We start from the raw sequence: 16,419 nt of genomic DNA on the forward strand, positions 1-16,419 counted from the left end.
GGTGGTGGTGGTGCTGAGGAGGAGAGCGCTGTAAACTTGGAACAACAACAACTTGGGGGAACCGGCTGCTCCGCTCCCGTGTGTGCGTGTGTGTGTGGTGGTTCTTTTATTTTTTATTTTTTTATTAATTTTTTTTTTTTTTTTAAAGGAAGGACGGAAGGGGGGAAAGTCCCAGAGCCGCCACGGTGCGAGCAGTTTGTCAGTCACCATGTGTCTGTAAAAACAATAGGGGCAAAAGTTGCTGGACTTTTTTTTTTTTTTTTTTTTTTTGCTTTTTTTTTAAATTTTTTTGAAATTTTGTATTTTTTTTTTTTTCCGGCCGGCTGGTGTTTCGGCTGGCCGGGTGGGGGAGCGTTTGGCGGTCGGTAACCCAAAAACCCAACAAAGCCAGGTGTAGGGTGCCTGTAAAGCTGTGGAGTACCCGGAGCAGCACTGACCCCCCCAGTACTTCTTCGTGGTTTCGGAGGGTCACACACGTGTGAGATAATAAAGCACTTTGGCAGAAGATTTCCTCTTTTTTTTTTTTTTTTTAATTTTTAATTTTTTTACAACATTTTTCCTTTTTTATTTTTTCCTCCCTTGGAATATTGTGAACATATTTGTGGCCATTTAAGGTAAAGTTACAATTTGCTGTTAGAGTAACTCGTGTCGTTTTTTTTTTTTATTTTTTTTCTCCTTTTTTTTTTTTTTTTTTAAATATCTCTATAAATTGTCGATCCCGCCGTGTTCTTGTACAAAGAGCTGCAAACTTCTTCCATGGGGTGGAAGTGCAAAGGGAGCGAGCGGACACCGCGTGTGTGGACGTGTAACCGTGTGGCTAAACCGCTGTGCTCTGGCCACGGCGTGCTTCCCTGTGCGAGATGTACACCGAGGTGCAAACGCTGAGCTCCACGGCTCGCTGCTTGCTCTTTCCTACTGGAAAAAAAAGAAAAAAAAAAGAAAAAAAAAAATATATATGTAATGAAGTCGGACTCGTTTCGGTGGAGTACGGCCGGGCCTGCGCTAGCGAGATGCAAAATAAAAAAGTGCTGCAAAGGAGGGGAGGGGAGGGGGGGGCTGGCAGCGTCCCCAGAAACTTGAGCGTAAAGCGAAGGCGACGGTGGGGTTTTGCAAAAGTTTTGCAGCGATGCTCCCCGTAAATCGAGGCGAGGGCGCTTGGGCAGTTCAGTAGCTGGAGGCAGCGGAGGGGGGGCACAAACAAACCCAAACAAAGCGGGATAGCGAGATCTGTGTGTGCGTGTATAGAGATATATGTATATAAAAGAAACCGGACTGGATAATACGAGGGGAAAAATATTGTTCCTCTTGGCAAAGTCCCCGCATCACGTGTACGTGCAGCCTCGTATAAACTTGCTTTGCCATGTGGATGTGTGCGAGCTCGGGGAAATTTAAAGTCTAATCCGTGCAAAAGTGCGGCGCGGGCGGCAGTCGGCGGCTCGCCGGGATCTGCAGCTCCATGATCTGCGGGTATGGAGGCGGCGCTCGGCTCCGGGGCCTTTTGGGGCCGTTCGGGGCCGATTGGGGCCGTTTGGGGCCGCTCGGGGCCGTTCCCAGCCGGGCGCGGGGGGCGCGGGGCCGGGCGCGGGGCTCGGAGGGGCCGCGGGGCGGGAGGCGGCCGCTGCGCCGGGCTCCGCGCCCCTTCCCTTCCCTTCCCTTCTTTTCCCTTCCTTCCCTGCCTCCCTTCCCTCCTTCCCTGCCTCCTCTCCCTTCCCTCCCTTCCCTTCCCTTCCCTTCCTGCCTCGCCTGCCCTCCCCGCTCGTCCCTTCCCTTCCCTTCCCTTTTCCCTCCGCCGCCTTCCCCTCCCCCCCGGCCGCTCGGAGGGAACTGATGACTTCGCCCAGGCCCGAGCCGCCGCTCCTCGGTCGTTGTTATTAACCACCCGTCTCGGCACTAATTAGAAATTGGGGCTAATTGGCAAGGGCTCTCCGCTCGCCGCTTCCCTCCCGGCCCCGCCACCCCCGCCCCGCGTCCCTCCAGCACCGGCGCCTCCGTAGCCTGCGACTCCGCATCTATTTGTTTTTTTTTTTTTTTTTTTCTTCTTAATTATTATCATTTTTTTTTCTTCTCGCTGGTTTTTTTTAATTATTTATTTTTTATTATTTTTTTTCCTTTCCGTTCCTCGCCTCTCAACGCCCCGCTTGGCGTGGAAGAAGGAGAAGGGGAAAAAGTTGGGAGCGGATGGCTGTAGTTTGCTTCTCTGGGATCCTCATTCATTCCTCGCCGAACCTCCTGTTGCATAAATGATGCTCCGGGAGCGAGCCTTTCGCTTTTTTTGCCTCCTCCGCCTTTGGGTTTAGAGTGGATGTTACCGGCTTTCCATCGCCTCTTTGGAAATACAAGATCGCCTTTTTTTTTTTTTCTTGTTGTTGTTGTTGTTTTTGCTGCCCCTCCATCTTTTTTTTTTTTTTTAATTTCCCTCCCTTCTTCTCAACCCCCCCCCCCCGACCCCTCACCCCCCTCCCCCGACCAAACCCGATTGTGTTTCCTGCAAGGCTCGGGACTGGGTTTCTGATTGCGGTTATTTCCATGTTTCTAGGTTTGTGTGATTTTGCTAAAATGCATCACCAACAGCGAATGGCTGCCTTAGGGACGGACAAAGAACTGAGTGATTTACTGGATTTCAGTGCGGTAAGAAACAACGGTGGAAATTAACAACAGCTGTAAAAAAAAAAAAAAAAAAAAATCTTCTAGCTGATCTGTTAAACTGGAAAAAAAAAAAAAAAAAAGCAAAAACCAAACCCAACTGCGATCTGAGTCCATTGGGTAATTTTTAATCAGCAGCTAGAACCGTGCTAAATATATTTTTTTTTGCTTAAAAACGCAAAAAAAAAAAAAAAAAAGAAAACCAAAAATTAGCCTTTTTTTTTTTTTTTTTTCTTATTTCTTATTGTGTGTGATGGGAGATGCAGTCGTGTGCACGGCATATTTTGTAATGTCTTGGATGCCTAAAATGAGATATATATATATATATATATAATTTTTTTGGCCGAAAGAGACGCCCCTAAAAGCGACCGTTTCTCATCAGCAGCCGGTGCCACCGCCGAGCGCTCTCGCCGTGCTTCGCGTTGGACGGCGTGCTTGGCACATGAGCTGCTCCGTGCCTCATGAGTGCCTGCCATTCTCCTGGCCCGTTCTTCCCTTGTTGCGAGTTTTTTTTTTGGCCCGCGGAAAAGTGCAAAGAAATCCATGAGCGGCTCAGTTGAAAGTTTGCCCCCCCCAACCTGCCCTGCCTGTAGCTGCCCCCGAGCCCCCCGGAGCCCCCAGCTTGGCTCTCCCCGGGCCCCGTGCACTTGTCTGGCTCCTGGAGGCTCGGCTCCCCTCCCCCTGGCCCCTTCCTTCCTCTCCCCTTCCCCTCCCTTCCCCCCGATATGTCAGGAGTAGCTCTCTCCATTTATTTATTTATTTGAGGGGGGAACCGGCTTGCTGGGAGATGCGTGTGTGCCTCGAAATGAACCCCCCGCAAAACTCCGCAGCACCCTGCTAAATGAGGCTGCTCCAGGCTGCTGCTGCTGCTGCTGCTGCTGCTCCAGCCTTTGCTTGGGAGGAATGGCTTTGGGAAGTTTGGCCAGGAAACGTAGCCTGAGGCAGCTTCGCAGCCCCCTCTTTGCTTGTTGCACTTTTTCCATTTGTTCCTTGGCTTTTTGCAGGCTCTGACTCAGGGAAGGTGCGTATTATCCACTAGACACGTCGAAGAAGAGAGAAACCAATTAGGGTCGAAATAAATGCTAGCGAGAGAGAGGGTGAGAGAGAGAGGGAGAGAGGGGGAGAGGGAGAGAGGCTCGCCTCAAACTGCTCTCGTGGTAGAGACGAAATGAGAATTTAGGGCAGGTGGCACTTTGCATTATTATTATTTGGGTGCACAGATGACAGGCAAACCCTAAAGCGGGCTGGACATGGACGTTGCTACCTTTATGGCCAAGGTTTCGACCAACAAACTTTTTTTTTTTTTTTCTTTTTTTTTTTCTTTTTTTTTTTTCCGCCTTTGTCGACGAGCGAGCAGGAGAGGGGAGTGAGCCCCGCTCCGGGGCTGCGGCCAGCCCCGCGGGGGAACGGGGGGCTCCCAAATGCTCGGGGAGCAGAGCTTATCCGGGGAGCTAATGAGCCCGAGCGAAACGTGCTGCTGGTGGTGGTGAGGGGCCGGGGGGGGGGCTGCAAGAAATACCGAGTTGGCTCTCGGGGCTGTGGGGGACGATGCCTCGCATCAGGCAAACTGCGAGCAGAGTTCGCAGCGAGCGCGGAAGGAACTTTTTGGCGAGCGGTGGACCAGGAGTCGCTTCTTCTCCACTAGTAATGTCTCTTTGTTTTTCTTGTCGTTTTTTTCTGTAGATGTTTTCACCTCCTGTGAGCAGTGGCAAAAATGGACCAACTTCCTTGGCAAGTGGACATTTTACTGGCTCAAGTATGTAACGTTTTTGTTCAGTGCGGAGTTGAAATGCTCTTAGATATTTATCCATAGGCATTACCTTTGTTGTGGTCGTGTTAATCTCTTCTGGGGAGCAGATTCATTCAGATTTGAGCGGAATTATTCCTAAGTGCTGGCTATTGTTATTATTGCTGTTATTATTGTTGTTATTGCTATTTCCACAAGGCTGGGGTGCTTTCACAATATTTCCTTGCATTTATGATTTTTTTTTTATTTTATAAGAACTTTCCCTCTGTGTAATTCTTCAAGGTGGGCTAGTTTAAATATTTTTCCTTTTTTATTTTTATTATTATTTTTTTTAATTTAGCACTGGAGATTTTGATTTACAATTTCGGACGCTGTCTTTTCCCTGTGAGAACCGATGATCGCAACACCTCGAGTGAGAATTAATTTTGCGAATAAGAATGAAGGCTGCCTAAATTAAATAAATAAACGAGCGAGTATCCGAGTGTAAACACCAAGCCCTTCCAGGAAAAGCACTCTTTGGTGTCAGAGATCGGAGCTCGCTGACCAAATATTTTTCCTTGAATTAAAATCTCCAGGCTGGTTTCTGGTCCTGACCGAAAGCAAGGCAAATATTCCAAATATTTGACTGCTTTTGAAGAGTCCCTGAAATTTCCCGGGCGGATTTGTTTGTTTGTGTGTGCGTGCGTGTTTGTTTATTTGGCTGCAGTGGGACTGCATGGGCAACTTCTGCATTCCATAAAAGCAGGAGTCCTGTTTGATGACAAAAAGCAACACCCGAGCTCTTTGCGGTACAACATATGTGTGCAATAATTGTCTGGCAACTGACGTTTTATATAGAGGCTTTTATATGCCTGACAAATTAGGAGTAAAACTAGCGAGGATACTGACGCGTTTTGGAAATCGCCTTGCTCTTCTCTGAAGTTTGTTTAAGAGGGTTCCCTGCTTTGGGGATGCGGGCTTTTGGACAGGACACAAATCCTGTTGCAGTGTTTTAAAAGCCCAGGCAATTCCACATACCAGCACACCGTACGTAGTATTGTTAGACTCAGGGAACTGTTCTAAATCAGATGGGAAATTTGGACAAGTCTTCACTGCAAACTGCCAGTGGATATCTAGATACAAACACGTCACTGCGTATAGTTTCGTGCCTGGTATTTGCAGTTTGTGCTCAATTAAAGGAACCTCTTCTGTGCACTCAGTATAGGCATTTTTATTAAAGGCACCGCTATATTAATTAACTTAGAGAAAGACTTCCAAATCTGAAGGCAGCCTGTAATAGACAGTTTTAGGACACTGTATCAAGTGCCACCTGCAATTATTAGGCACTCATTTTAGGCATTTTGTTCTGTCCAGACTCGCGAAATAACGTGCTTTATTTTCATCAGTTTGGTTATATTCTGACTATAGTGACTTGGAGAATTTCATTGTCAGGTTCGAATAACTTTCCAAATGTGCTTTGCCTCGTGTCTCGCAAGCTGAAGATGTGAATCCCATTTTGTGTCCTTTTCTGAATTGTATAATTTAGGTATGCGGTTTAGGCAAATTTATAATGCTCGCTATATTTGTTTTCGCTGGAGACAAGTGAAAAGTATTTGTGCCAGGCAAATCAATTTGCCATGCTTCTATCCCAGGCAATGCAGCAACCAACACTTGGTCTAACAGCAATTAACTAGATAGCTGTATTTAATCAATGCATCGCAGACCTCACCTATGAAGTCATTTTGCTCCGAAATAGCAAAGCCAAGCCAGGCAGTGGGTGAAATGGAGGGGCTGTGGTTGGTTTTTTTATCGTCTCTGAAGCCGAGAGCATTCAAGTAACTTTGACACATCGTTTTAGACGTCCTGGGAATTTAATGAGCTGGGGTCAGCCGGTGATAGGGAGATGGGGAGCATCCTAAATACCACCTGAAGGCTCCCACCGGGTGACAACTTGTGCGTGCTCAAACACACCGGTGGCTTTGCTCCGCTGCTTGGTGTTGGGGGTGGATTTTTGTGGCGAGCGGTCAGTGCTTCCCCAAAAGTTGTCAAAAGCCACGGACTGGTGAATCGCCCCGACCTGATCCTCGCAGAGAGGGTGGGTACGTGGCCTGGAGGCAGAGGGGCGTGGGGGAGAAGTGGGGCCGCTGCTGCTGGCCAGCTGCGGGCGGTGGTCTCGCTTCCTAGAGATCTTGGCTGTGTGTTCCTCTAACGAGCCTGGGCTCGAGAAATTCAGGGTTTATATGACACTGCCCAGACAGCTGCTTCAAGAGATGCTCCATGCAGCTATCTGGAAGGTTTAAAGGTACCTTCGTTGCTGATATATGGGTGGAGGTGATTATTCTAGCTGGTAACCTGGAATTTTAGCAATCAGCATGCAGCACGTTCATCCTCCTGGACACATGCCCTTCTCAAGTTTGAGCTCGCCATCCCTTAGTGGTCTTTTCAAAATCCTATTTGCTGTGACAGGGAAGCACAGCTGTCATTCCTCTGCATTCACCTGAAACTTCACTTAAAAAAAACAACAAAACAAGTCCCCAACAAAAAGTGATCCCAAGCAGTGAAGTGAAACTAACTGGACTTTACGAAGTGTGGTAATATTTCATGCTTAAAGTCATCCTAATGGCTTTTTACTCATCTAATATATGATGCTCCATTGTGATTTGTAACGTGTGAATGAAAATAAAGTAAAGCCACATTACCTTTTAATCTTTAATTTCACAAACATGGCTCCTTACCACGTTAAGAAATGGTGAGGGCTGCAAGGGAGAAAGGAATGTAACCTGAGCCACAGCCGTGACATTCCCATGGAGCATTTTTCACATGAAAGGCTTTTGTCAACCCAGTAAAGGACCAGGAGTTTTTGTTTGATGTTTGCAGGTGTTCAGCAGAGAGCACTAAAACAATTCAGCCATGCTGGCTTAGAGACTCTGACCTTAACGGGGGGAATTGGTGAGGACTGAAATTATTTTTAAGAAAACTCCCCTGGAGTTACCTCAAATTTCTGCTGGATTTGCGGAGTGATTTAATACCTGTGACTTAAATCGAACAATGCACGTCCATTGGAATGAGGGGGGTTTTTTGTTTTGTTGGGGCCGTTAGGACAGTTGCCAAAATCAAATGAATTTTCCCGGATGTTCAAAAATTTTCCGAATAGTTCGGCTTCCGCACCAAGAGTGCTTGTCCTAATCCAAGTGTGAGCCAGTGGAAAACGAGGCGCGATTGCTGAATCAGATGCTCGCTGGTGCTGGGTTTGAGGATGGGTTTCGAAGCAGCTTTGCAGCACTTTGTGATGCTGAAGGATTTGCCAGGTCTGTCACATCGGCCATGCTCAGGTTCCTGAACCGTTCAGCAAACCCCCCAGCTTCCTGATCAGGCTCGATTTCTGCGTCTTCTATTTTAAGTATTTGATTTTACCTAAGTTTTTTGGGCATCTGTGCGAGGTTGCCCACTATGGATGTGCCTGTGTGTGGGTGGGGGTAGCCCGAATTCCTCTCGTTGGCCTTTCCGACTGCCCCAGCAAATCTCTGCTAGCACAGGCACCGCTGAATCGAGCCAAGTCAGGTTTTAAAGAAAAACTTGCTTTTAATTTTGCCGTTGGTTTGATTAAGGCTGCGCTAGAATAATGGTGATCACAAATTAATACATCTTAAACGAGGGAATCGCAAATTCAGCTCGGTTTTGAAGTCCTTATTTACTTTCCACGTGCCTGTGAGCAAATTTTAACAAAATAGAGGTTATTTAGGTCCAGTTCAGTGTTCGGAGCGTGGCCTTTTGGGAAAGGTGCATCATTTTGCTGTTGATCAAAGATAAAAAAAAATGAAGTGAAATATGGAGATCTGTGAAACATCTCCATTACCTGGAGGCGTTTGAACAGCCCCTCGGACTGGGCACCCCTCGGCACATACGCAGGGGTCCCACGGGCGTCCATAGGCACAGGAATTTTTAGCCTGTGGATCAGCCCCGTGGGTTTTAGTACAGAAGGACAAGAGGTGTGGGGACGTGGCTCTGGTATTGGGGTGGGTGCCGGGCTCGCCGTGGCAGAGCCCCGCGGCTCCCGGCCGCGCTTTGCCTTCTGGAAACGGCGCCAGGGCTTCGCGAGGGAGCCGCACAAAGGCGACCAAGCGCTGCCATCTTCCTCAGCCCTCCCGTTTCGTAATTATGATTAAGGGGAAGAAGAATGCTCGTTACCTCCCGCCCTCCCAGCTCTGTTTCCTCGCCAGGAGCCGATCCTGCTCTCCTCCTCGCGGCGCCTGGGGCAGGACGGGACCCAAAGGCTGGGTTAGAAAGGAGAGGGGATCCTCCTGCCCTCGTGTCCTGCCCTCATGGCCGAGGGCATCCCGCCGAGGCCAGCCAGCAGCATCACCCCAGCTAAAGTCAGCCGCCCCCGTGCTAAATCTGGAGGCGAGGCTCCTCTCTTGGTGATTAAACACCGACCAAATAATTCCCCCCGATTTCTGATCCTGGGGAAAGCAGCCCCGGTTGGTGGCAGAGGGTCTGAATGAATCGGCTCCAAAAGGGGATGACACAGGAGAGAATTGTATCCGAGGCAGTGCAGTGGTGCCCCTTGGATACTGTTGCTTCTTTAGAAACACTTTTTCTCCTAATCACTGGATGTCTACCTTGTCAAGGCTCCTGCCTGCATTTAATAATTCAGAAACACACACATTAGCTGTCTGGGAGGCTGAAACGCTCGGGGGCCAGATTCAGCCAAATGTCACTTGGAGGAGACGTTTGTGCCTGCCGCAGCCAAATTTAGCAGCGGCAGCGCTGCTGTTTGAGATGATTCAGTGGATCCAAGTTCCCTGTGAACGAGGGCTCTGATAAACGGGTGAGCTCGGGGCTGGCTGGGAGGTAGGTAGGTGGAGGAAGCTTGTGTAACGCGCTCGGGAAGGGATGCAGAGAAAGGAGGCATTTGGGAACAGGAGCCACAGTTTGGCTTCTTCCCGTTCGGGTTTGCGCTCTCCCCACTCCCAAATTCAGATCGATCCGTGTCGGGCAGCTTCTAGTGACTGAAATCCCACAAAACACTAAATATAAGCATAAATAATGGCCAGCCTGTGCACCTCCTGCATACCAGCTCCCACAGATTTTAACCTTTCACCACTTACGCTTATTTTTTGGCTACTGCAGCAGTACTTTGTGACTTAAAAAAAAAATATGAATTTTCCCCCATGATTCTACAAATTACCGAATTTAGGATCACTTCGATATTTAACTTACCTACTAGGTATAAAAAAATAAAAGCTTTTAAGCACGCACGCTTTGAGATCCGAGGAGCGGAGCAGAGCGAACGAACTGCCTGGCGGTTTTCTACAAGATCAGCAAATATCTTCACCCTGCCATTGTAATGAGGAGATCACTTAAATAACAGATGAACAACTAAGTCACATAAACATATATAATAGAACTATGTAATGAAAGTTTATGCCGTTAATTGCTTGAATCTCTCTTAAATGCACAGAATCATGGAGCACTAAAAGCTGTCATATAAACAGTTTTGTTTTGAGTTTAAAATTATTCCTTTTTTTTTTTTTTTTCCCCCTTCTTTCATCTGCTATGATAAACAAAGTCGTTTTGTAAGCTTTACAGATCAAACATTTACTCCTAATGGTAAACTACATTTTGGATCTGGCAGTTTGTGTCTGAGGAAGGCCCAGAGAAGAGGAGAGCCCCGGTGGCCCCAGGCTTGTGGTTTCCAGTGTTTGATAGCACGATGCTGTTCGGATCGGTTTCCATAAGCCGAGATAGCGGATCTGTGATTGTTTAGCAGGGAGCAGGGGATGTGTTTGCAGTGGTTTAAAGGTCTTGTACCCAAATTCTCCCGGATAAACCATAACCAGGGAGGTGAACGCAGTCGGAGCGCAACTAAAAAGGGCCAGAAATCACATTTCGAGAGGTGGGAATTATTTTTGATGCTGTGAATCCCAGGCAGCCTTTTGTTCTGAAACCCAGAAAGCGCTGCCAGGTGCCTGCACCTCCTGGGGCTCCTTGTGGCTGCCGGGGGGAGGCATCACCCCAGGGCATCACCCCGGGATGTCCCTGTCCAGGGCCCTGCGTCGTGTCCTGGAGGCGCCTGCCGAGGGGTCTCCACTCCCTTCTGCATCCACTGTGGGACCCAGCCCAGCCCTGAAACCTCCCCTTGTGCTGCTTGAGGATCCCCAAACCTTCAGCTTTGGGGTTCATGCCTGGCTCCTATAAGGCTGGCCAGCAGAGCTGTTCCCTTCCACCTGCTGCTGGTGGTGGGAGCTTTCCCCCAGCGAGCGCGCTCGTGGGGAATTTTTCCAAACATTCCCAAAGACGTTCCCTAATCTCTTTTCTTGAGAAAGCTTGTTGTATTTACCCTTCGTGCCAAGGTAAACGGCGGTGCCGTCGCTGTGCATATCAGCCAGGCAGGTGGATTTAAACCGGGGTTATCTCAGGGTCTTAGGGCGGTGAGGATTTCCCGCAGAGGTGCAGCGGGCCCATTGCTGGCGCCGAGCTCTCGGGACGGTGGCGGGTTAACGATGTCTTTCGAGGCTGCTGCTGGTGGTGCTGACAGTCTGGAGCTGCGACCCATTGTTGTCTGGCTGGGCATTGATCTATTTTGGAAACAACGCTTCCCCGGCGCTGCTGTGGTTGTGGAGCACCCTCGTGGAGTTTGGCTAATCCCCCGAGGGTTGGGTTGTTGGGTGGAATGATTTGCTTCTCACCTGGGGAAAAGGCTGCCGGGGTTGGGGTAGTGAATCCGGCTGCCTTCAGCCTCGCTCCTCACCCGCAGCTGGGTCCTGGGCATCGTTTTCTTATTTTGGGGCTGTGTTTGTAGCATTGTCAGCGTGCCGATGGTGCTGCGGGCACCCTCAGTGGTTGCCCGTGCCTGCAGCAAGGCACCAAAGGCGTTGGGGGTTCCCGAAAAATTAACTTCAAACGGTAAAGCACAAAAAACCCCCTATTGCGTACCGCATCCATCGTGAAGTGATGGGTGTGTTCACCGGGGTAGTTTTAGGGGTCTGAAAATTGAGGAAAAATAAAATGAAATCATTGAATTGATTCATAGGCATGTGTGTAGCCCCTGACAAAATAGGGATGGGGTTCTTTTGGTTGTGTGGTGTCTAAAAATCAGACTCCCTCCTGTACAAACCCCGGTTCCTGACTAAAAGGCTGCCTTGTTCCCGAAGGTTTGGGGTTGTGGGGTTAAGGCGGCACGGGGCACTTTTCCTCCTGACCGTACATTTAAATCCGATCGACCCGTTTGATAAATAACCGGTACAAAGGTTTTGTTGTATTAAAAACAGCTAAGTACGACTCCTGATCGAATATCAGGGCTGTAATTGAATCTCGGGGGTTCTGGTGCTGTTCATAAAGCATCGGGGTTGTTTTGTGCTTCGTGACGTCAGCCAAAAGCTTGATTGAATTATGTCCTCGCATTGTGGGAGCACCTGCCAGTGCCACTAGAGCGAGGGGTCCGTCAGCATTTCCATTACAAACCTCGCCGATAAGTCGGTGACTCGGCTGCAAGTGATGCAGGGAGAGGGGCCACGGTCGTAGGAACTTGTCCCGAATTATTTCGGGCTCCTTGTAGGTCTGCGGCCTCGATCGTGGCGGCTCCACGTGGTGGTTGAGCCCGAAAGGCGCAGGAAATGTTGGGCGCCCTGCTGCTCGAGGGGCAAGAAATGCTCCTCAGCCCTAAGTGACTGTGGGCCATTAGGCCTCGGATCTGGTTTAATGCTGCGGATATTTGGAGAGAAGGGCAGGGATGAGGCGGCTGGCTCCGTGAGGAACAGCCCCAAATGCTGTTGCATGGCTCCACCTGATTTTTCAGATTTTTTTTATTTTATTCTTCAGACCCGGGGTAGTTTTTCAGCGCTACCCGAGCGCTTGTGGCAGAGATCGGAAGGAGAAATGGAAGCAAGGGTTTGGAAAATTGCTTTTTTTTTTTCCTGAGCTTTTCCACGTAAATGAATTCCGTGCTGGGGGATTTCGGATCTGCCTCTTGCTCGGGTGGCAGGGATGCAGATTTTCTGGCCAGACCTCACGAGCTGATCTTCCCCGGCGCGTTGCCAGCAGTTGGGTTGGGTTTGCCCTCACCTCGTGCTGCCGGGGACCTCTCGTCCTCGCTGTGCTCATCTGGCCTCTCCTCAGCCAGCTTTCTTTACCAGCATTTTGCCCGATGACACAATCCTCTGGGGAGAATCGTGCGTTAGGTCCTGATGAGAAACTCGATAACGCATTATTCTGCGGGCGCGGAGCTGTGAGCAAAAGCCTTGCTTAACTTTTGTTTTCTGGGCCTAATCGCTTTGTTGATTTTATGCTCTTCGGAAAGATTTACTTACTTAGGAAATACTGTGTCCTGCTGTATAAACAGGGGAAAATTCACGTTCCTAAAATTAGATATTTTGTAAACATCAGAAATTAGAGCATTTAATTTAGGAACCAGCTTATTAACTAATGGACATTGTCTTTCTCCCTCGCCTAATTTTCTCATTTATATTCCTTTTTTTTTTTTTTTTTTTTTCCTCTTTCATCTCTGTCTTTTTTTCAAACCGAAGCAGCTAATTGGCACTAGTGGCAGCGCGGCGGCGAGAGTGCTTCAGGTTCATGCTCGTGTCAAGATGTGATTAAGCGGTTTGGTCAGTGTGAAATGCTGATGCTTCTTCGCATCTCCCTGCCTGTGGCTGAAGTACACAAGCTGCTGAAAGCTCCTTGATGCCCCATTAGGAAGTTAAGGTGGCAGAATTACCCGTTACCTGCCCGCTGGTCAGTGGGTGCCCTCTTCCCATGGGACTGCTGGTTCCCTAAATCCTTACCAGCAACGTTATTGGCAGGAAAATAGCGTTTATTTAGTTATTTTTCAAACCACAAACCTCGTTTAATTGAAGCACGAGAACGCTGTCACGTTGAAAATGAAATTGTTAGGAGCCACGAGTTACTTGAGTTACTTCTGGTAGTCTCTGCTGAGAATTCAGCTGAGTTTGGGCTACTTCAGCATCACGGTCGCTTCTTGCCTTCCTGTGCATCCCTGCTTGGCCAGATGTGGCGTTTATTTTCACCATTTCTTCCCCTTTACTTGTTTATAATCTTTCCTTGGACTTGTGAACGTGAGCTCTGTAGGAAAGGAGAAGCACTGCAGCCATTAAACCTTCATTCTTTGAGCTCTGTAGGGCAGGATTTAGGCTTTTTGCAGCTCAAATCCCATAGAGAGAGCTCTGCCATTGCATTGAGTGTGGGATGGGGCAGCAGGGGAACACTCTGCCAACAGTGAGGGTTCTCCTAAGTCCAGAAGAAAAGCCACCACTGGCCCACATTGCAGGCTGGGTCTGTCTGATACAGCCACATGAACCTTGGCTCCCAAATCCTCCCCTTTTATTCCCATATTTCCCTGCTTAGGGTTTAGGAGAGGTGATTTGTTTCAAATTTGGAAGTGGAGGCAGGCGTAGAGGAAGGAGCTGAAAAGACAGTAACCCAAAACTTCACCAGAAAAGAGGCAAGGTGATTATTTCTGTGCTTCTACCTTCTGCTGCCCAAGTGTTTTATGTGGCCATCACACCCAAGAGTGTCCTAGCACAAAGAGGAGATACTTGTTACGCCAAAAATAAGATCTTTTAAACTTCTGGAGACTGGTATCTCTTTTTCAACATATTCCCAGCTGTACAAAATCATCCGCCTCAGTGCCACTGGGCGAACTGGGGATGCGTTTGAAAGCAGGGCAGTGTCTAATGCCGTGCCTAATGGAGAATTGTTATTTTCTTAATCCAAAAGAGAAAGAGCTTAAATAGAAAGTGCGGGATTATAAAAGAAGCAGCTTTATTCTCTTTAATATAAACTTGTTTCCTCCCGCTCAGCTGAGTCCTGTCCCCACGGCTGGATCATCGAGGCTATCAGTGGAGGGGGCCAGGCCTCTGTGCAGAGATCAGAAGGCTTTTCCCTTTTTCAGGTAGTGCTTTCAGATGGGTTTTGCAAGGCACCCACCTCCTCGTGCCGACTGTAGACAGAACTCGGTGACCGCACGCCTGCTTTTTAGATGGTTGGAATTAAATGAGATGAATCCAGTCTTAAAGGTGCCCTGGGTCTACTTGAACCCTTATTTTTTGTCCTTTTGTCCTTGTTTTTTGTAGAACACAAAACCCTTCGTTCTCGTGTCTGAAGAACCAAGAGCCCACATCCCATGAGCTCGAAAACCGTTCTCTCGTCGCGGCGCTCGGTGTTATTATTTCTGTATTTATTATATTTATTAAAGACTGCCACTGTGCTTGGCGTGGTGCATTTCGGAGGGTTAATTGCTTCCAGTTGCAGAGTTAATTGATTTCAGTGGGCTCCCAAGGAGGAGACGTGAGATGGAAATCCTTCCGAGGGCGACGCTTCCCGGGAGGAGGAGAGCCCTCCTCTCCCCTTCGCCTTAGGTGCGCTCGGCTTTGTACCTCGGGAGGGGAACAGATCCCCGCGTTGCCATTTCAGCTCGTTTTGAGCAGCCTGTCCTCCAAAATGCCTCCTTCCGAGTGGCAGGGTGTCTGTGCAGTCCTGAATGCGCATCGCCATTATTAGCAGCTTTTGATTTTCGTCCAACTCGGTGACTAATAGCAACAGATTCCAAATAGTTATTCTGAGCCTCTCGATTCCGTCCAAATTTTGCCTTAAAATGGGTTTGCTTACATACAAGAGCTATTTTGCTCTCCTGCATTCATTGTAGCCGTTTCAAATGATTTTCGAGTTGAAAAGGGGTTTGATCTTTTTCTAATTTAATCAGAGTTTCCCGCGAGGACTTCAAGGAAGAACATCTCATTTGCCCATCGGTGGAACAGGAAAAGTTCCTTGCAGAGGATCATCACAAATTCTGGCCGCTTGCTGCCTAGTGCTGGATTTATGAACCCCGCCGAAACAGTTTTTCTGGTGGATATTCACACTTCTTGTGTCTGGCTCACTCAGAAATACTGCAAATATCGCACTTCTCTTTCTCATTAAAGGCAGCTAATTAATAAATATGAGGAAAGTTAAACAACGGATGGGAAAACGTTGTCTGGGCATTGCAACTTGGTGACCTTGACTTTTCTTTGGAGCAATAAAAACTAATAGATAACATGCAGAAGGAAGTGGTGGTGGATTTATATAATCTGTCAGATCCACAACTGGAATAAATCAGCGTAACTCTGCAAACACCCACGGAGCCGTGCCATTTTACCCTATCTGAAGATCTAGCGTTCTGCTGGGAAACTAATAGGATAAGTCTAAAATATCTTTATTTTAGTTTGGGCAGCGGGGAGACTCGTTGCTTTCTGGGAGGAAGACGTGCGCCAGCTCTTTAGGTACTTGTGAAGATGCCGCCTCGTCCCCTTCCTTTTCATCTTTCATTGTAAAATTAAAGTACACATTTCCTGGTTGCTTATTTGGTTGAAGCCTCCTTCAAGTGCACATTCAATAATTTGTCTTATTCATCTCCTCATCATGCTCATGGTTATGTTACATTCACCTCCAGTAAGGGTGCAGTGAGAGAGGAAGAATGAATATGGATGAATCAATGAATACAAGTGCTGTAAGTGATTTTTAGAGCTGCTCGTATTCACTTTGACAGTCTCAGATGGAAGACTGTCAAGATCAGGCCTATGTTTTGAATCGTCAAGTGCACTTTATGTGCTTCTCCCCCTGAGCTGGAAGCCGGGCTTTTGGATAGCGAAAGCAATGGGAATTTTCCTGCTGACTTCCCTGTGCAAAGGATTGGGCTCTTTGTCTGCCCGGCTTCTGCAGCTTTACACATTTCATTGCCCTACATACTCATGCTAATGAAGGAGATAGGTACAGGAATGGAAAGGCATGATATGAATAGGTGGGCTTGGGAGAGGAGGCTCCCAGTCATTTATTTAGTCTTTGGGGCTTGCCCGGAAGAATTATTTTCTCATATGCTCCGCTTTAGATTTTGCTGGAAGAAGATGTTTGCCAGGATTGGGACGGCCAAGTGAAAAGTTGTTCCCTTTCAGCGTTTTAAAGCGATTCGAAAACGTTTTTTCCCCACCAGCTCCACGTTAATTTGTAAGGAAAACTTCGCTTCAAAAGATTCACTGCCGTCCGCATAACTAGTGTGT

At 48.1% G+C, this 16,419-nt stretch overlaps 1 protein-coding gene across 12 annotated transcripts in view; it reads left to right on the forward strand.

Moving 5' to 3' along the window:
- Positions 1 to 345: 345 nt before the first annotated feature.
- Positions 346 to 16,419, forward strand: part of LOC309889424 (transcription factor 4-like) — a 177,652-nt gene continuing 161,578 nt past the window's right edge. For 5 of the 12 annotated variants that reach the window (XM_082782245.1, XM_082782252.1, XM_082782254.1 and 2 more), the window contains exons 1-3: positions 1,718 to 1,861; positions 2,537 to 2,628; positions 4,327 to 4,399. In XM_082782245.1, the coding sequence (XP_082638371.1) occupies positions 1,828 to 1,861; positions 2,537 to 2,628; positions 4,327 to 4,399 (199 nt within the window). In that variant the 5' untranslated portion in view covers positions 1,718 to 1,827. Of the gene's footprint in view, positions 615 to 1,288; positions 1,468 to 1,717; positions 1,862 to 2,536; positions 2,629 to 3,645; positions 3,665 to 3,878; positions 3,921 to 4,326; positions 4,400 to 16,419 lie in introns of those variants that run through there. The other 7 variants (XM_082782247.1, XM_082782248.1, XM_082782257.1 and 4 more) reach the window with 6 other exon arrangements.

The sequence above is a fragment of the Aythya marila genome (assembly GCF_965140915.1).
Source record: "Aythya marila genome assembly, chromosome: W".
NCBI lineage: Eukaryota > Metazoa > Chordata > Aves > Anseriformes > Anatidae > Aythya > Aythya marila.